General features: G+C 40.1%; 1 protein-coding gene across 2 annotated transcripts in view; it reads right to left on the minus strand.

The window, feature by feature from the left end:
- TPRG1 (tumor protein p63 regulated 1) overlaps positions 1–677 on the minus strand; it is a 219,941-nt gene extending 219,264 nt beyond the window's left edge. Inside the window, exon 1 of one of the 2 annotated variants that reach the window (XM_073895678.1) lies at positions 271–677. Coding sequence is in view for 1 of the 2 variants with exons in the window: in XM_073895673.1 (XP_073751774.1) it covers positions 267–282 (16 nt within the window). In the remaining variant the exon portion in view is untranslated. Of the gene's footprint in view, positions 1–266 lie in introns of both variants that reach the window. The other variant, XM_073895673.1, reaches the window with a different exon arrangement.
- Between the last annotated feature and the right edge of the window lie 24,858 nt (positions 678–25,535).

Here is a 25,535-nt window from a genome sequence, read left to right on the forward strand (position 1 = left end):
CAGTAGAGTGGGGTAGAGAGGTAGAGCCAAGACCCATGGGGAGTGACTTGGCAAGGGTTCTTGGAGGAGGTAAGATTGGAGCTGGAGATTGGATGTGTTTCATTTTCCCCAAAGATTCCTCGCCTCTAGTTGCTCAGGCATACCCTTCCTCTCCCCATTTCAACTAAGCCTAGAAAATTCAGCGGTCAGCAGAGAACGAGAGGGAAGCCAGCAAGGCCTCACTCCGCTAACTGAAGCCGAATGTGGGATGGAACAGCGCAGCCCACCTACCTCACAGGCCATTGTCTTCCCTTGGCAGAAACACGCCTCACTGCTCCAGCTCGGCTCCTGGGGCCTGACCTCTTTTTCAAGCCTGTGGTCAGCCTGCTTATCGGGCCTGACCTCTTTCAGCTGGATGTTGTTTTTGACTTGGCTCCTTTCTTCTCAGCTGTTTCCATTTTAGGCCTCTGCTCCTGACTCTTGAAAGCAGAAGTAGCCAAGCCCCTTCCCTCTGCCCAGGCGAAGGTAAAGGGACTGTATTTGGGCTCATCAAACCTAAGTGGGACCAAAGATTGGTGTCCGCTTTTGGCTTTCTGGTGAAGGCCTTATTTGGAACAGCTGAGCCTCCTCTAGGAGTCTGGGGTTCAGGAGAACCGCATGTCAGCCTGAGGAGAAGAGAGATTTCAGCAGGAAGGAAACGGCAGAGGCCTTATTTTCCCAGAAAGGGGCTGAAAGCCCACTTCCTTTCCGCTTTGAGTGGTTGAACTACTGAGGAGCATTACGTCAAACGCCATTTACTCTCCAGCTTTATCGGGCTCTGAGGCCCAGCGTGTGGAGAGCTCGAAACGCGCCCGTCTTGCCAAATAAACAAAAACGCACAGAAACCCTTCCCTAAATGTCTGCGCCCCAGATTTGGGGGTGTGCCCCCACATCCAGGAGCAAGTGGCTTCCTGGAAGGCTAAAGGGGATGAAAAGATCAAGACTGATTCTCCCTATTGCTCGTTCTCACGCCCCTGCCTCGCCTGCCCCCCCCTTTCCCACCCACAACCCCTCCTACTCCCCAAGGGGTGCCATTTTGGAGCCAAAAGCCACTTTGTCAGCACAAGAGCAGTCCCGCCCTCTCTTGCTCCACACACCATGTGACCCTGGAGAACCTCCAGGGCATATTTCATCTGGCATCAGCAGCCAGAGGTCACGGTGACCCAAAACTTCCTGCATTCCCAGGCCTGGTAGCCCTGCCAAAGCCAGCCATGGCGGGGGAAGGAGAGCGCCGCTTGGGGGCGGGGGGGAGCTGACCGAGTGTGGTGTTGGCCGCCCTGCCTGCCAGCAGACAGCGGCACTGGTTTTCCACTGCCGGCCCTTCATTGCACTTGGCCGGCTTTGTTCCTTCCCTGGGACCAAGTCAACAAGCTGAGACCAGAGGAGCTGCGGCTCTGCATGCAGAACGAAGCCCTTTCCGTTTGCCTGCACACCGCGCGCAGGCGCTCGGCTCCGCGGCCCCCCGGACTCTGATTTCCCACCTGTCCTACCTGCTGGGCACTACATGCAGTGTGACAAGGGTTCAAGACTCCCAGCGACGGCTCCTCCTTCCCACCCCCTCTCTATGTAGGAGAGAACAGATCATTAGAGAGGCCGGAGACTTCATACTGAATTTTGCTCGGGGTCAAAAAAGACAATAAAGGTGAACCTCTAGAGCCAGAAAACAATTTTAGTATCAGTGTCCAGGGTCCCCTTCCGTGCAAGAATTATAAAGTTTTAGGGTTAGAAAAGATCATAAACCATCCATGTAAGTGGGTCTTCACACAATTTGGTAAAGACACCTTTGAGTAACTGATGACAACAAGCCACGCCCTGCCCTAGGCAAAAACCTGCAGACACTGGAGAGTTGGCTAACAATTTGGGGAGTGCAGGGACTCCAGGAGCCCCAGTGCAGCGACCTACTGGACCATTCCTTCCCCTGCCAGCCCTCTCGTTTTGCAGAAGGGGAACTGTGAGACCCAGAGAAGACAGTGACTCTTGCAAAGTCAAGGCTAGATGTGGTCCTGCTGAACCCGGATCCCTTGATTCCGAGGGAATCATCAGGGCCCTCACCTCCGGACCCCCTTCCCATTGTCTTCTTGGCTTTGCTCTTAGCATCTTTCTCTTCCTTTATTCCCTTCCTGCTTTCTCTCCTCAGGTCTTCTCTGTTTCTTTTGCCTATTCTTTTACTTCGAGTTTTATTTCCTTTTGTGCTTTCCTTCCTTCTACACTCTTGTCTTCTCCATCTCTGCCTTGTGTCTCGGGACCCAGTCAATTCGCCAGTGTCAGTTGTCTGGTCCTCTGGATAAGTCACCGGCTCCTGTGGGAGGATGGCATGTGTACATCAAGGAAAGAATGAAACTGTTGAAAGTAGTGGTATCAAGGAGAAAAATTTCATCTCTCTCCCCAAATCTTCAGTATAGATCTAGTGGGAATGGGTCTTCTTTTCACCCTTAGTGAAGACAAATAACATTAAAGGAGAGGAATACAGAAGCCAGTAGATTAGCGGTACTCATGGTATGGTTGAGGAGCCTCAGGGGATCCCTGAGACCTTTTCAAGGGGTCTACAAAGTCAAAATTGTATTCACCATAATGTTAAGATGTTATTTGTCATTTTTACTGTGTTAACATTTGAACCGATGGTGCAAACACCACAAGGGGTAAAACTGGGGCAAGGGTGGGGCTAGCATGTATCCAGGCATTGAAACCGAATTGGACTCCCAGTCATTGTAATCTTCACAGCCACGAACAACAGTTGTTTTAAAAAGTAAATTTTACTTAAGAATACTCATAAAGGAGCAGTTAAAAATATTTATTTGATTAAATTTAGATTAAATTTTATTGAACTGAAAATAAGTCTCGAGTACACTTTCTTTTTTTTTTTTTTCTATTCCCCGGCAGGGTGAGAAACGTGCATAAAGTACTTCTGCCACATACTAAAGTAGACTAGTTGTCTCAAGGAAAAGTAGTTACGCAATTGAGATGTAAGCTTTACCTATCATTTTTTTCCAGTTTTACCTGGAAGAACGACTGACACTGTGGTTGTCTAAACCTGTGTATTTGGCAGACATTTTCCTAATAATAAACAAAGTGAGCCTGTCATTTCCAGTGCGAAATAGACAGCACCTTTTGCCAAAGATAAATCTGAGCTTTCAGTCAAAAATTAAAAATGCTCGAAATGTGTATCTACCACCATGAACTGAACTGTTTCCCCATACTTAAAACTTTCCTGGTTAGATCAGTGGTGATACTGACAAATGTGATTATTTGAATTTTAGAATGAAATACGTCAACATTTGAAAGACTGGTGTAAGTCAGTGAACAGGTATTTTCCAAATGACCAATGCATGGTGTTATAAAACCATGCCTGCCTGGGAAAACAGCCACTGAAAATGCAAGATAGACTAATGGATTTTAACAAAACTGAATACAAAATGTTCATTAACAGTTGCCAAGTTCCACAAGGCAACTAAACTCTAAGAAACAACCATATCTTGAGTTTTGATGTAGTAGCAAAGAAAAATGTCTGCAATTATCTGAAAACACTAGTAAAATATCCCACTCTTTTCCAACTCTATATCTGTACAAAGCAGGATTTCTTTCATCTACTTCAATTAAACAACGTATTGTTGCAAATTTAATAGAAGATAAGAAAATCTACCAGTCTCCAATTAAATCATACTTTAAAGAGATTTTAAAAAATGTACGACACCAGTTTTTTTTTTCTTTTGGAAAATATGGGGATTTGTGAATTCTTAACAATTTCTGAGTTTTAATTTCTAACACATATCTATGAATAAATATAACCTACACAAGCGCAAACTCTTTGGAGTGGAATGGAGTCCTGAGGCCAAAATATTTGAGCACCACTCCTGTAGACTATTCTAGAAGGAAGCAGAGATAAATCTGTGCAACACTTGTTAACTGGGCATCTAGTATGGCTAAGGTTCATGCTAAGTACTACAGGGGATCCAGCTCCTACAGCCCTCAAGGTGTAGCAGGAAGATAAGGCATGGAGATCAATAGCGGCAAACTGAGTCCAGGAGTGCCACCAGGGAGAAGGAACGAAATGCCTCCAAAGCTCCACTCAGGGTGGAGGTAAGCCAACCTAGAAAAGTCTTTACAGAGGCGATAACAGTTGAGAAGCCTGAACAAAAACTGAGCATTCAGAAAACAAAACAATAAAAGCAGAGGGGCTGGGGAGTGTTGCTGTGGGCCAAGCAGAAGGAAGAGCATGGGGGTAGGAGAGCAGAGAGTACATTGAGTAGAGCAAGCATTCCATTAGACACAACTGAGAGGCAGGACTCAAAGACTCCTATAGAGTTGAGGTTTAATAAATGCGTGCCAGATGAACCTATGTATGAAAACAGTGATTGCCTAGGCCATGGATGCGTTTAGCTGTGTCTTATCACCCCTACTTCCCACAGTATATGTGAGAAAATTGTGTGAAGAAAGTTGATAGAGGCCAAAGAAGTGAGAAGATTCATATAAAGTGCAAATTAGAGACAGAGCGGGCCCTGACCTGGCTTCAAGGTTTCCTTTGCCAGACAATTCCTTCTTAAGTCAGGCCCTAGCTGATGTTCCTCTGTCCCAACTCTGGCGTGACACTGAGTGAATAAGGGTGAGACTGACACAAGCCTTGAGATTTATCACTGGAAGAACGTCTGCTGAACACCACTCCCTGATCAGAACAAGAGGGATTCGGAGAGGAAAAAGATGCTGGTCTTGTCTTCACAGTCTCTTGAACAAAGCCTTCAGGGGAGAGAGACCCATCTGACCATGACTGAGAGGGTATAGTGCTACTCTAAGTACAGAGCACAGACAAGACCTCCATCCGAAGGATGGTGAAGCTTTCAAGAGGGGATGGAAGGGAAGGGAGTGATTCAGGGGACTTTTAAAGGCTAAAGACTGATTAGATACCTAGCACTCCTTGCTGCATTCAAAGGCTCCTGAAGGTCTGTGAGTCTGCTGTCTTTGCCTCTGGATCCCCAACACCAAACACAGTACCTGTCCCAGCAAAGACATCCCATAAGTGTCCGATGTACTACTCCGAATGCAAGGGTAAAGAAGAGACATGATGCCAAGACTCAACTTTTTTCCACCTTTTTCCATCTTTCCATTAAGACATTATTGATATATCACATAGAGAAATTTAAGGTGTATGACATGATGATCTGATACACATATACGTTGCAAAATAATCATCCCAAAAAGGTTAGTTAACACTTCTATCCCCTCACATAATTACCATTCTGTGTGTGTGATGATAACTTTAAGATTTACTCTAACAACTTTCAAATATATAATACAGTATTGTTAAGTACAGTCACCATGCCATACACTAGATCCCCAGAACTTATTCCTCTTATAGCTGAAAGTTTATACCCTTTGACCAACATCTCTACATTTCCCCCCACCCTTTTGCCCCTGGCAATCACAATTCTATTCTCTATTTCTTTGTGTTCTACTTTTTTAGATTCTGCATACAAGGAGAACATAGAGTATTTGTCTTTTTTCTGTCTGTTTTGCTTAGCATAAGGCCCTCAGCATCCATCCACGTTGTCACAAATGGCAAGATTTCCTTCTTTTTTATGGATGAATAATTTTCCATTATAAATACATACCATATTTTCTTTATCCATTTACACATTTATAGACACTTAGGTTGTCTCCAAGTCTTGGCTATTTGTGAATAATGCTGCAGTGAACATGGGGCTGCAGATATCTCTTCCAGAGTGATTGATTTCCTTTGGATATATACAGGAGAGGAAATGCTGGATAATATGGTAGCTCCATTTTTAGTATTTTGATGAACCTGCATTTTTTTTAATTTAAATTCAATTAACCAAGTTATAGTACATCATTTGTTTTTGATATAATGTTCAATGATTCACTAGTTGAGTATAACACCCAGTGCCTCCATTTTGCTTTCCATAGTGATTGTGCCAATTTACTTCCCACCAACAGTGCACAAGTGTTCCCTTTTCTCTACAGGCTGACCAAAACTTGTTGTCTGTTATTTTTTTAACAGCCTCCTAACAAATGTGAGGTGATAGCTCGTTGTGCTTTTGATTTGAATTTCCCTGATGATTAGTGATGTTGAGCATCTTTTAATGAGTCTGTTGGCCATTTCCAAGACCCAATTTTGAATACACCACACATTTTCTACACTCTGGTGTATGACTCCCCAATCTCCCCTTCTCTACCATTCGAAATCTTGTCAGTCATTGGTACCTAAATATGCCGCTGGCAGGCAGCCTCTCCTGGACCAGCAATCAAAAGGTGAAAGTGTCCTGTTTCACTGCAGACAAAGTCTTACAAGTATTCAGGACAAACAAGACAGTAACGACTATAGACCAAGTCTCTGCCTCACTTTACTCACGCTGTCTCACACCCTCTCAGCAGACAGGGGACAAAAACATTGCATTGGTACCCTAGTCATGAGTCAAAATCGCTGTAAGAAAGGCTACAATCAATACGCATGACACAAGACTGATATGATGCCCTGGAACTGAGGAACCATCTGCAAAACTGATGCCAGTCACTTCCTAAGGTCGCATGTTACGCTCCTCTGGGATGGATGGGCCTGCTTCTCACCTTGACCAGAGCAAGGAGGAAGGCTTCAGTGATGGATGACAGCAAGGGATTATCAGCCCTAAAGAAGGGGTATTCTGTACTTCTCTTGCCACCCCTGTCAGCACTGACATCACTGACAGAGATGCAGCCCTACCCATCATGTCTAAAAATGCCCACATTGAAAACACTTCCCCTTTTTGGGATTGGCTGTCAACACAAGTGACACCATGAGAAAATCAATTATGCCTGGGTGAACTTTCATGCCATAACTCACAGAGCTGTGTTCACCAGAACAAATGGCACAAACTTAAGATGCAAGCAGGAGCCAGTGAGGAGGTGGAGGGACTTCAGCAGCATAAATAGCAAGTTGAACTCCAAACCCAAGGACCTGAAGCAGTTGGTCAACCCAAGACTTCCTAAGCACCACATAAGGGGAACCTCAGAGCACTTGGAATAGGTATGTCTTTGTTCATAAAGAAATTTTAAAGGTGAGGGATTCAGCAGGGTGGTGGGCAGAGGGGAAGGAAGGGGCAGCTATGGAGTGGTTGAGGAAGGCTAAGAAAGGACTAACTGTACTGGAGAAAATCTTTCTTCTTGTGAGATCCAGGTGGAAGTTTGCCTGGCACTGAGGCCCCCACTCCACCTGTCTCATAGGATACCTTTTCTCATAACCCTGTTACAGCACACAGCACACATAATGCATTGGGGGACACTACCTCCAAATCTGTCTCACTATAGGACTCTGGTGGCCCTTTAACTCAGAGACTTCGAAGAATGATTTCTATGTCCCCAGACTTAAGTGTAGGGCTGGGCCATAGTGGGAGCCCTCATTGTGTTCAGAGGCTGTATTCTGAAGGAGACTCAGTGACAACCTGAAAAATGAACAACTGATTAAAAGGAGGTAGACCTAAACAAAGCCAATAACCCAAGGGCTGCTCTGACCATGCCCTTTAGATTAGGCTGCTCTCTTTACCAAGAAGAACACTGTCTGATCATAACTAAAGACAATTAGAATGCCTCCTAGAGGCCCAGCAAATATCTCACTTTAAAGAAACAGATTTTGATAAATATGGAAAATTGGGAATGTGTTTCCTTTACAAAACAAATACCTTTAAAAACAGGGGAAACATTTTTTTAAGAGTGTGAGCTTAAAATTTCCCAGAATGCACATACTGTAAGTTAGTGGACTGAACCCAAAATACAGGTGACTTCACCTGTCTTTCCATTGTCCATCCACATCCTGAAAATTATAGGAAAAATCCTTGAGAAGAAAGATCACATTAAGCTGCAAATTCAAATCAGTCAGGTTCCAAGACTTAAATGGCTTCTTCTTTGGCGTCTACGTAAATAGCCCATAAAATCCCTGTGAGCCCGCAAAAAAAAGACCATTTTATTCAGCTCAGAAACAATCCATACAACACAGAACAAGATGTCTCTCCAATAAACTTACAAAAATCTGCCTTTTGGTAAGCCAAAATTAATATTCCTCCTGTTCTCCTGGGTTATGTCTATAAGGTCACTACAGTGAGAACTCCTTCTGAATGTCGAAGGCTACTCAATTAATCTTGTTTGCAGAGATTTGAAAGCATTTAAGGAAGGTCAAAAGCTTACACCAAGCAAAATGCAGCTACATTCCCCCTGTTGTGCAAGGTTTACCCTAAGTCATGTTCTCCTTCCCATTTTCCCTATCTCTTTTCTATTCACCATTTCTCCCCGACTTCTGTTTTTTTATTTTTCTCTTTTTTACCTGTATCTCTCTCTTATTCCTTTTACTTTGTGCACTTGCCATTATATGGGCTTTGACTTTGAAGTATTAGCCAAATATCCTGGACTATTCGGGCAATTTCATATAGACAAATCTCTGTGTCTTCAGCATCCTTTCATTTACTCACAGAATTGAAGAAGGAAAAGATATGATTAAAGAGAAATTGTATTCCTCAGTCTAAGTAAGTTAGAGAGCACTAACAACACAGAAAGGAAGAGTTGAGGTGGTTTAGATTTTCAAAGCTTGTCAAATTCCATCCATTAAATGAGTTCATACATGTAGCACATAAACAGTGCCTTTTATGCTGTGGGCACTCAACAATGCGGATTCCTTATTTCTGCCTTCATTCCAGTCATTAGCTATGCTGGTCAGCCCTGCCCCCAGGTTGTCCTAAACAGTTGGTAGTTGGTTTTGCCCATAGGCTAAAGCAATGAACTTCAATTCTGAAGTCAAAGGGGTGGTGGAACCCCCACATTTGCTCTCCAAGCTACAAAGCACTCCTCTGAGCAGCCTGCCTGCTCCTTGCCCACAGACACAGGAACAGGTAAATAATAGGTAACTCTGACAACCAGGAATTTAAAAAGAAGGAGGGGAAGGGGCGCCTGGCCGGCTCAACTGGTTAAGCTTTTGACTCTTGATTTTGGCTCTTGTCATGATCTCAGGGTTTTGAAATGGAAGTCCTGTGTTTGACTCCGTGCTGGTCATGGAGCCTGTTTCAGATTATCTCTCTCCCTCTTCCTTCCCCTCCCCAGCTCTCTCTCTTAAAAAAAAAGGGGGGGAGGGAGAAAGGAAAGGAACAAAGAAAAGAAAAATATTTGAGAAAAACCAACACCAGAAAAGAAACCACAAATGTAACAAATACAACTATTAACACTCAATAAATAGAGTTAATGTAGAGAGCAAAGAGGAAGACATTTAAGATCACCGATTACTATCTTCAGGAAGATTAAAGAAAATATCACATCCTTGAGGACTTGGCAGCTAGAGGCTTGCTTCTCAGAGTGTGGTCCACATGCCCATGGCCTCAAAGCTTGTTAGAAAAGCAGAATGTCAGGCCTCACCCTGGAATGACTAAAATCCTACCTGTAGTTTTACAAGACCCACAAGGTATGTGTATGCTCATTGCCATTGGTGGAGCACTGCATTAAAGGGCTTAGAATTTGAAGTTCTGATCACCGTGAGGGGGAGGAAGATTAATGGATGGAAAAGCAGAAATAGATTTAGCTAAGTGGAAAGTGAGTAAAAAGCCCCATCTTCAGCGCTGCATCGGAGCTCTCATTGGCAAAGCCAGATGTTAGGAGAAAATGAAAGAAAATATGATTTGCTTAGAACCTCTACCTAGTATATAAACTACCAGTAAAATAAGAGCTCAAAATAAAGACACATTTAGGGTTACAAAGATTCAGAAAACTTATTACCCTCATGCCCTCATTGGGGTGAGATGGGGTGGTGCGTGAAGTCCTTTGAAAGAATATATAAAACCCAAAGAATAAATAATATATAAGATATGAGAAAAAGTAGAAAGTAAGTAGAAAACCTAGATTAGGTTTAAATAACTCTTGATGCATAATTTTAAAATATTTATGACTAAATATAACTCAAGTTCCAGATAATCTCAAAGTGGCAGGCGGCAGAGGGAAGGGAAAAACTACTTAGATTCTTCTCTCATTTAAGGAAGATTAGAGATATTGCATAACTCTAATAACAGTAGCAAAATATGTTTCAATGTGTATGTCACAAAAGACTGCATGCTGTCTGATTCCATGTATACATAACTCTAGAAAGGACAAAGCTAACCCATAGTGACAGAAAGCACACTCACTCATGGTTACCTAGAGCTGAAAGGGACAGGGGTGGGAAGTGGGAGATGCATTGTGTGGGAAGCGGTACAGGTATTTTTGGGGTGATGGAAATGTTCAATATCTCGATTTTGGTGATAATTAAATGTTATTAAAATTTATTAAATTTAAATTTGTCTTTTTGGGTTTTATTTAAATTCAAATTATTTAACATACAGTGGTATTATTAATTTCAGGGTAGAACTTAGTGATTCATCGGTTGCATGTAACACCCAGTGCTCATTACACCAAGGCCCTCCTTAATGCCCATCACCCAGTTACCCCATCCCCCACCCACCTCCCTTCCAGCAGCCCTCAGTTTGTTCTCTATAGTTAAGAGTCTCTTATGGTTTGTCTCCCTGTTTTTATACTATTTTATTTTTCCTTCCCTTCCCTTATGTTTATCAGTTTTGTTTCTTAAATTCTACAAATGAAATCATATGGTATTTGTCTTTCTCTGACTTATTTTACTTAGCATAATATATTCTAGTTCTATCCATGTCATTGCAAATGGCAAGATTTCATTCCTTTTGAGGGATGAGTAATATACACCACATCTTCTTTATCCATTCATCTGTTGATGGACATCTGGGCTCTTTACATAGTTTGACTATATAGTGGACATTGCTGCTAATCAAAATACACACGTAATATGTATCCATGATGTCACATATAAATGATGCCTCTTAAAGTTGATTTTAAAAAATACTGGGGGCACCTGGGTGGCTCAGTCGTTAAGCGTCTGCCTTCGGCTCGGGTCATGATCCCAGTGTCCTGGGATTGAGCCCCACAACGGGCTCCCTGCTCGGCAGGAAGCCTGCTTCTCCCTCTCCCACTTCCCCTGCTTGTGTTCCCTCTCTCGCTGTGTCTCTCTCTGTCATATAAATAAATAAATAAATAAAATCTTTAAAAAATAAAAATACTGTGTCATGTATACACAGGTTAACTGTTAGAAGAATAAAAATTAGATACTCCACTTCCAAAATACTAGAAGAAAGAGGGTGGAAGGGAAGCTTGATTAACTCAACAAATACAAGTGGGGAGATAAATGGCATAATGATAATAAAATAGCTAACATTTATTCAGTCCTCACTGTTTCTGAGACCAAATTTTGGATACTTTATATACAACAGTTTCCTTAATCCCTGCAACAAGTCCATGAATTAGGTGTGATAATAGTCATTCTCATTTTATTGATGAAGAAACTGAAGCACATTGGATTTATGTAACTTAACACTATCAAACATCTAGTGTGACAGAGCTGGGATGCCAAACCAGCTCATAATACATTCTAGTAAATAGAAATAGAAAACATAAAGTAAATAGAAAACATAAAGTAAAATGGAGAAACAATTGCAAAAGTGTCATTAATCAAAGTGAAAGAATGTGTAATATATTTTCCCATTAGAAATCAGATTTGTTTAAATAAATAAAGCAAGCTTAGCTACATGTTATTTACAAAAGACGTACCTAAAACAAAAATATCAAGAAAGAGTTGAAAACGATATTTAATCCATTTGAATGATATACTATGTAAAATGCTAAAACTGTAAGCAGGGGTGTTAATGATAATATAAAAGAAGTCAAGATGAAACTATTTTAAAACATCAGAGAGGAGTACTTCCAACTGATAAAAGATAAGTGATCAAGAAACTGAAGCTGTTATTAAGCTTCTATATACCTAATAACACGGATTCAAGGCATATAAGGCATAAACTATGACAGAGCCAAAACTTAGTGGAGGTTTTCAATACATCTCTTTCAATAACTGGACATTGTAAGTCCAAAACCAAGTAAAGACCTGAACAATTCAACGAAAAGGTGTAAATTATCAACCTTTTATCAGGCACAAATAAATTGCAGTAAATTCTGTAAAGTAATAAATATTTAGATCAGATTTTTTGACCTCAATGAAAATTAGAAATTAAAAACAAAATGTAGCTGTCCTCTTCAAAAAGAAACAAAGGGAAGTCTATGTATTTGGAAATTTTTAAATATTATTTTAAATAATGCTTTTGATCAAAATCTATTTAGAAATGGATGACAATGAAAATTCCACATATCAAAATTTGTGGGATATAGCCAGTGTAACAAAGTAATACTGAGAGGAATCCATGTGTTCTTAAATACATTTAATAATAAGTAAGACATATTGAAAATAAATTAGCTATGGATCCAATTAAAATGCTATAAAATAAAAATAGAATAAATCCAAAGACTGTTGAAGAGTAACAAATATAAAATAAATATTAATAAAATACAAAATGATATGTTTTAAGGTTGATCAATAGCTCCAACAGCTAGTTCTTAAATGACTAATAAAATAGATTCCTGGTAAATCTTACAAAAAAAGAGAAGGAAGATACAACCATATGAAAAACCAAACACAGGATTTTATTACCAATATGGAGGAGATTTTGAAAATATTAAGAAAATACTATTTATAGGCTATATCAGTAAATTTGGAAATCTAGACAAAATGGAGAATATAATATCCTGGGAAACTATAAGTTACCAAACAGATTCCAAAAGAATCTTGAAAAATTTGAATAGCAAGTGATCAAAAGAGAAAACCAAGAAAAAAAATCAGAGATCTTTCCATCTTTCCATTAAAACAATGTCAGGTGATTTCATAGATGATCTCTACTAAATCTTTAAGGAAATATTCTGATTTTTTTTTTAATGGACGCCTTCCCATTTGCTTCCGTAAGACTAATAAACCCTGGTATTAAACCATGGAAAATAGTCCCCAAAGCAGTCAACTGGACTTATGAACACAGCTGAAATAAATCCAAACTAAAACGTCTTAATTGTACCTTTTGCAACAAGTAAGTATATATCTGAGAGAGAGAGAGAGAGAGAAAGAGAAAGAATATGTTAGGGCTTGGGACGAACTTAGTGGCAATTTAGTCCAATCACCTCACCTTAAAGAAGAATTTCATGTCCTAAAAGGAGAACTTATTTACTCAAGCGTCACAGCAAGTAAGTGAGACTAACTTGCCCCCATAACTCACTACCTGAGAGGTTCTTTAAAGTCCTATGTTTCTTCCTTTCCCTCACCTCCCACTTAAATCACAAATACTCTTTGTATGTAGATTGGGTGTAGGAAATGGCCTGACCATATAGAGATAGAGATGTTTTATTAACAGTTTAAGGACATTTATAAATAACTGAAATGAAGTTGGGATTTGGGGAAACAGTACAAATATTAGAGTCAAGGTCAAGTAGAATGACCCTGACTTCTCTTTGTTAGAATTAAAATACTGGAATCCTCAAACAATGGCTCTGACTTGCTGTGAGCAATAAAGTGCTCCTCTGTGTATCTGGAGAAGTCTCTCAAATTTCCTTGGCATATATTACCTGTCTTGATTCCTTTTCCAATTCCAGTAGCCAATGGAGAAGCAACAAATTTTTTAAATCAAGAGAACTTCAGAGGATGTGATATACTTAAAAACCCTAAGATTCATGTTATTAAAGCTGTATTAAAGCTGTGAATAAACTTCCAGTGTCAGAAAAGCAGAGGGAAATTGACAATAAAGAACTTAAGATACATGTTCTATAGATTCAGAGAATGATGCTTCCTGAGAAGTAAGATTTAAAGTGCGTGGTTCAACTATTTTCATTCATTTATTCATTTGGCAAATATTTAGAGTATGTACCATGTGGTAGGCTCTATGATAAAAGTCATACAATGTGACAATTATAGTTGGTCACATCTTTTAAAATCTGCTTTTCTCTGGGTAAAATACAAGAAGCAGGATACCAGTGTTTCCCATATAGCAGCAGGCTCTCCTGCAGCAGAATGTGCTCTTACTACAGGGAATGGCTGAAGTGGGCTTAATCAGATATCGTTCCCTGTATAAAAAACCTACTACCTGGTAAGAAGAAAGACACAACTAATAACAACATAAGGCAGCTGGACCTGACACATACCAAGCTTATAATTCTCTGTCTAGAATTTGTCAACAGAAACTTGACACAGGCACTTGGAAATATCTGTTTAATTCAGTGACAATAGAATAATACACTTAGGAGGTAGAAAATGTAAGACCTGGGAGAGATCTTTCAGATGAAACCCCAAACCCTCATTTCCCAGATGGCAAAACACCGATCTAGAAAGGGAAGATGACTTGTCCCAGGCACCAGAGTAAGTCCAAGGCAAAGCTGATACTAAAATTTAAGTCTCCGGCCCCCTGCTCCATCTGTTTCTGAGGGTCCTTGGACAGACCATGCAACAGGCCCATGAACTAGTCAGCCAGCTGCAGTGACCATGAGGCACCTGCCCTGACCTTTCCTCTTTTCCTCTGGGTTCTGCTAGGTCTCCTGGATTGCCCACAAACCCCCCAGGAGAAGCCTCACCACTGTTGCTCCAGCCCCTGTTAGAACCCAACGTCCAAGCCAGAGTCGTCAAAGTTTCCAGGCCTCTGGCTCCATGGCTGTGCTGGCTTCCAGGCAGCATCAGTGAGAAGAGCCTCCTCCCCAGCTCAGTGCCACCCTTGGTCACCTGGGCCCCAGTGGTTCTGCCTGTGCCAAGAATCTCACAAAATATTTTTTAAACAGACCCGCCAGCTTCCGCTGCCCTCTCCCTCCACAGCCCACGCTAATTATAGGCACTCAAACACAGTCAGTGGAAAAATATAAGAAATGAGCCTGCCATCTTCCCCTTTCTCTTGTTCTTCTTTTTCCCAGACTCTGTTCCCCCCCAAGTTTCATCTCTCTTCCCCCAGCTATGCATTTGACTGGACACAAATGCAGGTAGATTTCTGCTGTGTGTGTGTGTGCATGTGTGCGTGTGCGTGTGTGCGCGCATGTGTAAATGCAGCAGGGATGTTGCGAGCAGTCAAATATTCTGCTATGCTTGGAATTAATTTCCTGGTCTTTTCTAGTGTCAGTCACACAGTTGATGGCTACTACAGCTGCATTTCTAACCCCTGGAATTTACCTCTCTGAGCTCAAGATATTCAAGGTAACTTGTAAAACTTGAAACAGAATCAATTCGACCAAATTGCAGTGAGTGGCAGGACACCTGAGAGTACTTGTCTCTGTAGCTCAGGTACATGATGGACTTGGGGTCAGTTGTAGAGACTCCATTAACATGGATGTGTACAAACAAAGCCCATAAGACTGCCTGCAGCCTTGAGAAGTTAGTCAACAGAATTCACCAACTGTTGCCTGGCCTTCTAACAAGAAGCCTCACATGCTTCTAGGTTTTTTCCTTCCTGGATGAAGTATATTAAAAAAAAAAAGTCAAGAAAGTTGACATCAAGCCAAGCATTATGTTCCACACACTCATCTTTTCTTGGTTAATCTTCCTCAAAGCCACATAAGGCCCAGAGAGGTCAATTCATGATCTGTCCAAAATCATATGGTCAAAGATGGCAAAGCCAAGCAAAGACCCAGGTCCTGGGACACAAACAAGTAAGCAAACAATCACAGTACAGCATTGATGATGATAATATGGCTGCCTACTATGTGCCAAACATTACACTACTGTTTTACTGAAGTCATAAAAACAAAACCTTTTAGGTAGATATTATTATCATGTGTTATATATTACATATTATTATTGTGCAAAATTAAATAAGTAAAAACATAGACTCAGAGACATCGAAAACTTGTTTAAAGTGACACAGCTGGTGTGTGGTGAAGCCAAGATATTTAAATCCAAGCATGCCTAAATTCAGAGTCATGAGTTACTAAGTACATAATGCAGAATGATAGAGTCATCACCTCTAGACCGTTGTTCTTCATACAGCCCTGAATGTATATAGCAGTAAAGAGCTTCCAGAATTTAGTGAGACAAAGGAATTTAGACCACAATCTAGCTAGAAATAAGAGCTTTCATTGCTGGGATGCCTGGGTGGCTCAGTTGTTAAGCATCATGATCCCAGGGTCCTGGGATCAAGCCCCACATCGGGCTCCTTGCTTGGTGGGAAGCCTGCTTCTCTCTCTGCCACTTACCCTGCTTGTGTTCTCTCTCTGTCAAATAAATAAATAAAATCTTAAAAAAAAAAAAGACCTTTCATTGCTAATCTTATTTTTTCCTTTCCTCCCCTCATTCAGTAAGAGGTATATGGGAAGTTAAGAATGTATCTGTAAGACATTCTAATTACAGAAACACATTTTTAAAGAAGGGGGTTTCAGGAGAAACTTAGTGCTCTTCAAAGCAGATTAATTGGCAAATGGCTCTGTGATCATCTTTGTTGAGAAGAAGTGTTGGCTTTGCTTGATGCACACTACATTAAATTTGAAGCACCTATATGTTTGTTTTTGTCCAGGTGTAAAGTTGACTGTGCAATTTCTCAGTGCTCCAACTAAAACAAAGTCCAAGAAAATATCTATTAAATAAGAGATTCTTTGCATTTCAATGTAGATCTATAACTAACCCATACTGAGGGCTTGAAAAGTGTGCAGTGTGAATATTTTCTAACAGCAGATAGGCTCAATTAGATTCAGAGCCTGAGATATATCAATTTCTCTATAGTCAGATTTTAATTGAGGTCTAATTAACGTACAATAAAATGCATAAATCTAAAGTGTTCAGTTCAATGAGTTTGGAAAATTTTATACACCTGTATAATCACTCCCCCAAACAAAATCCTAAATATCTTCATCACCAAAGAAAGTTTCTTATATCCTTTTCCAGTCATTAATAATAATATTATTATCCCTGATTCTAGCTTTTATTAATAAGTCTGCTAGAAACACTGTTGTTTAAATCTTTTGTGGACTTATTTTTCATATATCTTGAATAAATACCTAGGGGTAGAACTGCTCAGTCATGGTGTACATCCATGTTTAACTTTATAAGACACTGAAAAACTCATCTCCATAGCCATGCATAATTTTACTCTCCCATTAGCAAGGTATCAGAGTTCCACTTGCTCCACATCATCAGTGACATTTAGTATTGGTCTGGATTTTTGCCATTTATAGTTTATCTTATTGTGGTTTTACTTTGCAATAAGCACTTTCTCACGTGCTTATTGGTTATTCATATATAGTCTATTGTGAAGTGTTTGTCCATTTGTCCTCATAGAATACTTTAACTTCTTTTGTAATCTGACTCAATGCCAAAATATTTACCTATTAATTTGATAGTTCAAGTATTAATCTATTATTTCCAGGATAAACAGTGATATATTTGCCTAAGTGGCCCTTAGCATCTTCTTGGAAATTACTGGGCAGGTGTTGCTTAGTCTCATTACCTTATCACCCCCAGCAATAATCCATGCTTTTGTAAAGGGGAAGGAGAGACCATTAAGTCCAGAACTTAACAGCAAAGTTCCATATAGAACATTAAACCACTCACTAACCAGCTGTTCATGCTGATGAGCTCATTCTGTTTTGACATTCCTTTGTCAAGGAGCATTTCTTATAAAGAAGAGTGACAGCTAATGCACATATAGTAAAAATGTAAGTGATATTCAATCAGCAACCTACAGCTTGCTGAAAATGGGGCAGACAAAAAGTGCACTTCAAGACCTTTACAGTTGAAAGGTAACTTAGAGCTCATCTCAGCCAAACCACTTAGTGCTGTAGAAGAGAAAACCAAGGCCCAGAGACTTAACTAATTTCCCAGCCAACAAAAGAACCCAGGTAGTTCTACCTAGAGCCTAATGTCCCTTCTACCATAACATGATGCCTTTAGAGAGAAAAAGTGCTCTCATTTCATTTACAGCCTAAATTAGAAAAAAAAAAATCTGAATTCAGTAGAAGTTTAGAAAAATACTAGACGGGAAAATAAAAGCCAACAGAAAGGCTGCTTGGAGTCGCTAAAAAATTATGGAATGTAAAGCCAGGAAACCTGGATTTGAGTCCAGCACTTTCAGTCATTAACCATGTGGCTTTATACTAGTCATTTCACCTTAACATTTTTAATATCCTTGAGTGAAAATTGAGACTGAAGATAATAAATATGTAGTTATATTCAGAAACAGAACAGAAGTCTATGTTGAGAAGGGGGTTGAAACAGAAGACCTGCTGGCCTCCAGAGCTAGAAGTCAAAGAATAATGGGATAATATTATTCCTGCAAGATGGGTGACAAAAACTAGGCTCACCTCTTGAGGCTGGGGATTTGCTATATGTGGGGATATCCTCAAGCACAAAGGAGACAGAGAAAAAAACGTTTGCCAATTTTATCCCTGAAACTGTGGTTTATAGGAAGCTGTGGACCCAACAAAGTAGGACTAAAGAGGTACTGCCTGATGTGGAACTGAGTTAGAGAACTCATTGACTCAAAGACTGGATCTCAGTATCTCTAAAATCACCGTAGAACTGAAACCCCAACATGCCATTTTAAAATTAGGCTCAGGACTTGGTTTACAGGGCAGGTAGTTTCAAATGTTTGTAAGACTACAAACTACTAACCAGAGAGGAAGAGAGACAAAAATAATCCCTCTGACTCAAAATGAGTACATCAGAGCAAATTTTAAGACTGATGAAAACGTATAGAGAGGAGGACAACCAATGAAATCAACAACTAGGGGGCGCCTGGGTGGCTCAGTCATTAGGCATCTGCCTTCGGCTCAGGTCATGGTCCCAGGGTCCCGGGATCGAGCCCCGCCTCGGGCTCCCTGCTCAAGAGGAGGCCTGCTTCTCCCTCTCCCACTCCCCCTGCTTGTGTTCCCTCTCTCGCTGTGTCTCTCTCTGTCAAATAAATAAATAAAATCTTTAAAAAAAAAAATCAACAACTAGAACATAATTCACTCCTTGTGAAATTAATTTTAAGATACAGTATGACAAAAACTTTCAAATAAGAATGTTAGAGTAGTCAGAGATAAATGAAAGAATGACATAATTAAAATGATCCAAAGATATGAAAAAAGCATGAATAATACAAGAATAGGTGGCTATGACAATAGGAGAAATAAATGAACACAGTTGAAAAGAGAACAGCACAGAGATTTTTAAAAAATAGAAATATGGAAGAAGAGTTAAGAACTGTGGAGAATAAATTGAGATGCTCCTACGTAGATCTAATAGGAATTACAGAAGAAAGCAATGGGGAAAAAAATCAAATAAAATATCAGAGGGGTTTCCTGACTTAAAAAAAATAATAATAAATCCTTAGAATAAAAAAAAAATCTCTAAATACCAATGTAAATTCATAAAGACAAATCTATACCACAGCACATCTTAATGAATCAGCAGAACTTCAAGAACTAAAAGAAAGGCCAAGTACCACAAACAACAGCAATTATACTGATGGCAGATTGCACATTAGCATGAATAGATTCCAAAAAATAATGGGATACTATATTAAAAGTACTGGTGAAAAATAACTGGCAATTCACAATTTTAATTCAAAAGTAAGAATAAACTATATAAAGTAATATGGAGTATAATCAGAATGTATTGATAAGTATAAAAAGAAGAGTGTGAAATAATGGTAGCATATACACTATTTTTTACTATCTACAGCAACATACATGTATTACTTTTGTGTACATTTTTATGAGAAACAAGGAGAAATAACATATATCTGTGCTTATTTTTCCTAAAAGAGACATAGGGACAAAACAGAAAATAATGAAATCGCTTACCTATTGGTATAATGTGACACTTCTATGAGTATATTTTGTTTGCAATGTTTTAACACATGAGCTCTTGTTAACTATTTACAAATTCAAAACACAAAATTAAATCAACAAGGATGGGAAAGAAACAGAATAACCACATAAAAATAGAACAGAAATGTGTATAAATAACAGACACTAAAGGGTGAGAGAAGAGCTATTCAAGTAATTTTGATACTGGACTTTGTTCTAAAGAGAAGAAAAAAAAAACAAAAGAACTGCAAGAAAATCTTAAATCATTTTTAATTGTTTTTTTTAATAGTGTTGTGAGTATAGCAATGCTGACGTAATTTCTGTGTTTTGCAGGACTGAACAAAAGAGTAAATAACGTTGACATTGTTGGGAGCTAGAGCTCTTGCTTGGGGGGGGAAGAAATACAAATATGGAATGGGAAGGCAAGGAAGGACTTCTTGGGGGTGGAATGGGATTGGAGGAACCAATTTAAACTCATGATTTCATATTTCCTAGATCTATGCACTGAAAGACCTTAAAGTTCCCATAGCAGGGTTGCCTGGGTGGCTCAGTTGGTTGAGCTCTGTCTTCAACTCAGGTCATGATCCCAGGGTCCTGGGATCGAGCTCCACGTCGGGAGTCCCTGCTCAGTGAGGAGTCTGCTTCTCCCTCTGACCCTCCACCTGCTTGTGCTCTTTCTCTCTCTCTCTCAAATAAATAAATAAAATCTTAAGAAAAAAAAAAGCTCCCATAGCAATGAACACACCTACTATCCAGGTCCTGGTTTCTAAAGAAATTACTACAGAGACCAGTGCTCCTTGGGAAAATGGCTAACTCAAGAACTGGGCAGAGGAGGTACAAAATAAATATGCAACACCTTGTGTCAGAAAGTAAAAAAGTGTCTTAAAAATATGGAGCCATATGCCAATACACAGAAGTCTGCTTGAAAGAGCTCTCATTTTAAAATCTAGGAAACTTTGAGTGTCAAAATTAGTAAGAAGGGGCACCTGGGTGGCTCAGTCAGTTAAGTGCCCAACTCTTGATTTTGGCTCAGGTCATGATCTCATAGGTCATGAGATCGAGCCCCACATCAGGCTCCATGCTCGGTGTGGAGCCTGGTTGAGATTCTCTCTCTCCCTTTCCCTCTGCCCCTTCCCCACCCCTCTAAAAAAAAAAAAAAAAAAAAAAAAGAAAGGAGAAAAACAAACATTTTCAACAAGTGATCAAAATGAACATTACCAATGAAGGGCAAACAGACATCACATGCCTCTGGGTGTGATGCTCCAGGAAAGACACAGTATCAATTATGAAGTAAATGAGTCAGAAAGGAATATCTGCATTTTATCATGAGGGTACATCTGAAAAATCCATACTGTGGGACAATCTTTACACCAGTAGGCTGGCATTTTTCAGAATTCTTAATGATGTGAAAAACAAGAAACACCTGAAGATCTGCTCCTGATTAAAGGAAAATCAAGACACGACCCCCTAAAGGCAATGCATGAGCCCACACTGGATCCTGAGCCAGGGGTAAACAACAGTGATACAGGACATTATAGGACAATTGATAACTCTGGGATATGATCTATAGATAAAAGTTTTATATCAATGTTAAATTTCCTCAAGATATTGATGAAAGAAGGGAAATCCTTGATGGATAGGCCCATTTATTATGTCTCTCCCTCCATATATTGTAGAATCCAAGTTCAGTGAGAATATTAAATATTCATTTTTCTCTCTTCATCACTATCTAGTCTGTGTGATGAAGCCCGGTATGGCCAGCATTTCACATTCCCTTATCACTACCCCTCAACTAATTGAGGCTTCGCTTCATTCTTCATGCATATGCCGGCAGGGAGAGAGATGATGCCAGGCCCTTAGCAGTCGGCAGCCTGTCTGAACCCAGCTCCATGGAGACTCCTTCATAGAGATCCAGGTCCTGATTGTATTTGTGGGAACCGAAGCTGTATTGAATTGAGCACACAACCTAATTAGCAGATTTTGAACCTTAGAAACCTTCATTATGTCATAATCCCAAATCATCTTTCGAAGCTCAAAAAAAAAGTAGCTCTGTTCATTAATTTATTACAGTAAGTGCATCATCTCTGCCTTTGAATACTCTGAGGCTAATGATATGCCCAAAGGTGTGTTGCAGAGGATGACTCATAATAGTTTTTCTTCTAGGGAGATTACTCTGTATGCACACACATGGCACCATGAATGAATTTTTCTGTACCTGTGTGACTGCCTCTTTCAGTAGTGTGTTTGTGTGTGTGTGTGTGTGTGTGTGTGTGTACATATGCACACTGGTGCTTGTAGGTGTAGATTCATGCCTCTGTACAGGTGTGTGGACACCACTGTGTGGATAAATGCCTCTCTATCGCTATGCTTCTGTGTGTACATGAATGCAACTTACACATCGCTGAGAATAAAGTAGATAGACAATGCATCTGTTAATGATCTCTCAATTGCAAGTGATATCAAACCAAACTAAGGTTCGGTTTAAACCAAAAGGAAATGTATTGGCTCATTGAACTGAATTTTCCATGGCCAGCTTTAAATTCTCACTTCGGAAAGGTGGAATTGGGAACCATATCCAGAGTGGCTGCTTGTCAGCACACGGGGAAGCTGCTGAGCAGGAATGCCCCAGAGTCCATGAGCTGGAGTCCTCACTTTGGTCAACTCATCCGGGGCTTCCCCTGAGCTCTCCCCAAGGCACTCTCTCTTTTGAGTGTTAGTCTGTTTGCTTCCAGGCAATTCCTGGGGCAAATAATAGGTCCGGACGTCTTATCAAGTCACAGTATTTGAATCCAGAAACTGATCTGGGAATTTCTGTTTCCCAGCAACAGGTGTCTCTCTGTCCCCTCACCCTCAGTTTGTGCTCTGTCTTGATCAAAGACCAATTTAAAACAATGGCCACCCAAGGCATCAAACTTCAAGCCCTAATTCAATCTCCTGCCATGTTTCTTGAGTCACTGTCTTTGCTCACACTAAGTGTAGATCGGGGGGAAAATCTGTTTTTCCAATACCGTAAGATTCTGGAGTACCTGGGTGTTCATTTATCTTAAATTTCAGGCTGTAGGTAGGATTTTCTTAGTGAGACTGTATTGTCTTTCTCTCTTTGTCTCTCTTTTTTATTGTTTTTTAATAATGTGTTTATTGTTGATTCACATGCAGTTGTAAGAAACAATACAGATATCACTCAGACACTTTTCCCATTTCCCCCAGTGGTAACATTTTGCAAAATTATAGGATAATATCACAACCAGGATACTGACATTGATACAATCTACCAATCTTATTCAGATTGCCTCTATTTTACTTGTAATTATTTGTGGGGTGTGTGTGTGTGTGTGTGTGTGTGTGTGTGTGTGTGTGTATGAGCAAGAGACTGACGAAGAGAAAGAGAGAGGGAGAGAAGATGCTCAGCATTATATGCTATTGAGGAAATGTAAATTAAAAGAAAATATCACTACACACCTATTGCATAACCAAAATTCATAACACTGACAACACGAAATGCTGATAAAGATGTGAAGCAATGGGAACTCTTACTGAACAATATAGATGGCATATCGTATTCTACTGGCATCAACCTTTTACCACCGCAAGTGAGGTGTGGCCACTTTTCTTCCATGTAGGTCTGTTTGCCTTTCCTACTTTTAAATATCATTGTCCTGGGGGGCGCCTGGGTGGCTCAGTCGTTAAGCATCTGCCTTTGGCTCAGGTCGTGATCCCAGGGTCCGGGGATCGAGCCCCGCATCAGGCTCCCTGCGTGGCGGGAGGCCTGCTTCTCCCTCTCCCACTCCCCCTGCTTGTGTTCCTGCTCTCGCTATCTCTCTGTCAAATAAATAAATAAAATCTTCACTAAAAACAAAAAACTTTTAAATAAATAAATAAATAAATAAATAAATATCATTGTCCTGAGTATTAGATGATATTAGAATTTTTGTTCGATCATCAGTTATGATTTATAAAACTCATGAGAAGAAAGATAGTCTATTGTCTGTACTCATATTTTTACTCTTTTTGCAGGTGACAGTTCTTCCTTTTAGCATTTGAGAAATATTGTGTCTCTTCCTCCTGACCTCCACAGCTTCACGTGAGAAATTACTGTCATTCCAATTAGTGTTCCTCAGTAAGTAATGCCTCATTTCTCTCTGCCTGCATTTGAGATTTTGGATGCATTTTGAAAACTAAAAATTTTGTCTTTAGTTTTCAGAAGTTTAATTATACTGTTTCTTGGCATTGATGTGGGGGGGATTTAACATGTTTGTGATTTGCTCAGCTTCTTGAATCTGTAGGTTTTCATTTTTGCCAAAATTGGGGAGTTTTCAGCTGTCACTTCTTTGACTATCCTTCATCTTCATTCTCTTTTCCTCTCCCCTGGAACTCTGATGATATGAACAGTGGTTCTTTTGCTATTGTCATACAGGTCCTTGAGACTCTGTGTTGTTGTGTTGTGTTGTTGTGTTTTTCAGTCAATTTCCTTTCCATTGTTCAGATTGGTAGAATTCTATCCATCTGTCCTCAAGTTTATGGATTTTATTCTTCATCACCTCCCTGCTACTATGGGGCCCAGCCATTAAGGTTTTGTTGTTTTGTTTTGTTTTTGTTTTAATGTCTGATATTGTATTTTTCAGTTCTGTAACTTTCATTTGGCTCCTTTCTATAAATTCCACTTCTTTGCTGATGTTTTCTATTTTTTTCATTTGTGTCAAGAGAATTTGTAATTGATTGTCAAGTCACTTTTATTTGGCTGCTTTAAAATCTTTGTCGTAAAATTCCAATGTCTGATCCAACTCAGAGGTGGTGTTAGTTGGTTGTCTTTCTCATTCAAGTCATGATTATTCTTAATTCTGGGCATGATGAGTAATTTCCTCTTCTATTCTAGACACTGTGTCAATTATGTCAGGTGACTCTGTATCCTATTTAAATCTTTTAAGTTTATTATTCTGCTTAGATTAAGCATGCAGGTAGGTACTGGTCTACTTTCTTGGTCTGTGTTTCCAATGATAGTGTAATCCTCATAGTATTTTCAGTGTCATTTTTGTCTGGTTGGTTTATGTGAGGCTATTGGGTTTCCCACTGGTCCCTGTTGGTGCTGCCTGAAGTGGTAGAAAAATTTCACCAGGCTGGACCAATAAGGATCTCCTGGGGGAAAAGGGGAGTCTCCAGTGTGTTGGCACAAAGAGGCTTCCTGACCAGGCACTTGTGGAAGGACCCCCATCCCCATGCTACCCTAGCTCTCCCACTGTCTCTGGGCAGGAAAAGGGGATCTCAGGCTTCCCAGGCCATCACTCTTCTTTTGGATAGGACTTACTTCCTGGTTCTGATGTCCCTGGGCGGGGGAAGAAATTTTCAAGCCCGGCTAGGAAGAACTCCAAATCGATCCCTTTTGCTGGTGGTGTCTTGTTGACTTTATGTTCTCAGTCTTAGAAGGAAGGAGCCTATGTAGGATGCCTTTTGTTGCCAGACTGGAGGTCAGAAAATCCTGGGCTTCCTTTTTCTGTCTGGTGGGAGATAAAAGGAATCTTGGCACTGTGTTTTGTTTTGTTTTGTTTTTTTCCTCCAGTGCTGGGACCCTAAACCAGTTTGCCTTTTTCTTGTCACCTTTAAGAGATCTCCTTTCGGTTGCCTCTTCCACTGTTTATATGGCTTCTGCTTGTGTTTAGCAAGGAGGGGCAGAATCGAGGCCATCTTGTCCAGGTAGCATTCTCTTTTCACCAACAGGCCAGCTATAATCGTAGTTGGTTTCTTTCTTGTAGAGCTTTGCTGAAGGTCACAAGAAACAGCGAGTAGACTCTAACATCATGAAAAGTGTTGCA

Source organism: Callorhinus ursinus, unplaced genomic scaffold (assembly GCF_003265705.2).
Source record: "Callorhinus ursinus isolate GAN/ISIS: 27379988/994484 unplaced genomic scaffold, GSC_fseal_2.0 scaffold1, whole genome shotgun sequence".
NCBI classification, from domain to species: Eukaryota; Metazoa; Chordata; class Mammalia; order Carnivora; family Otariidae; genus Callorhinus; species Callorhinus ursinus.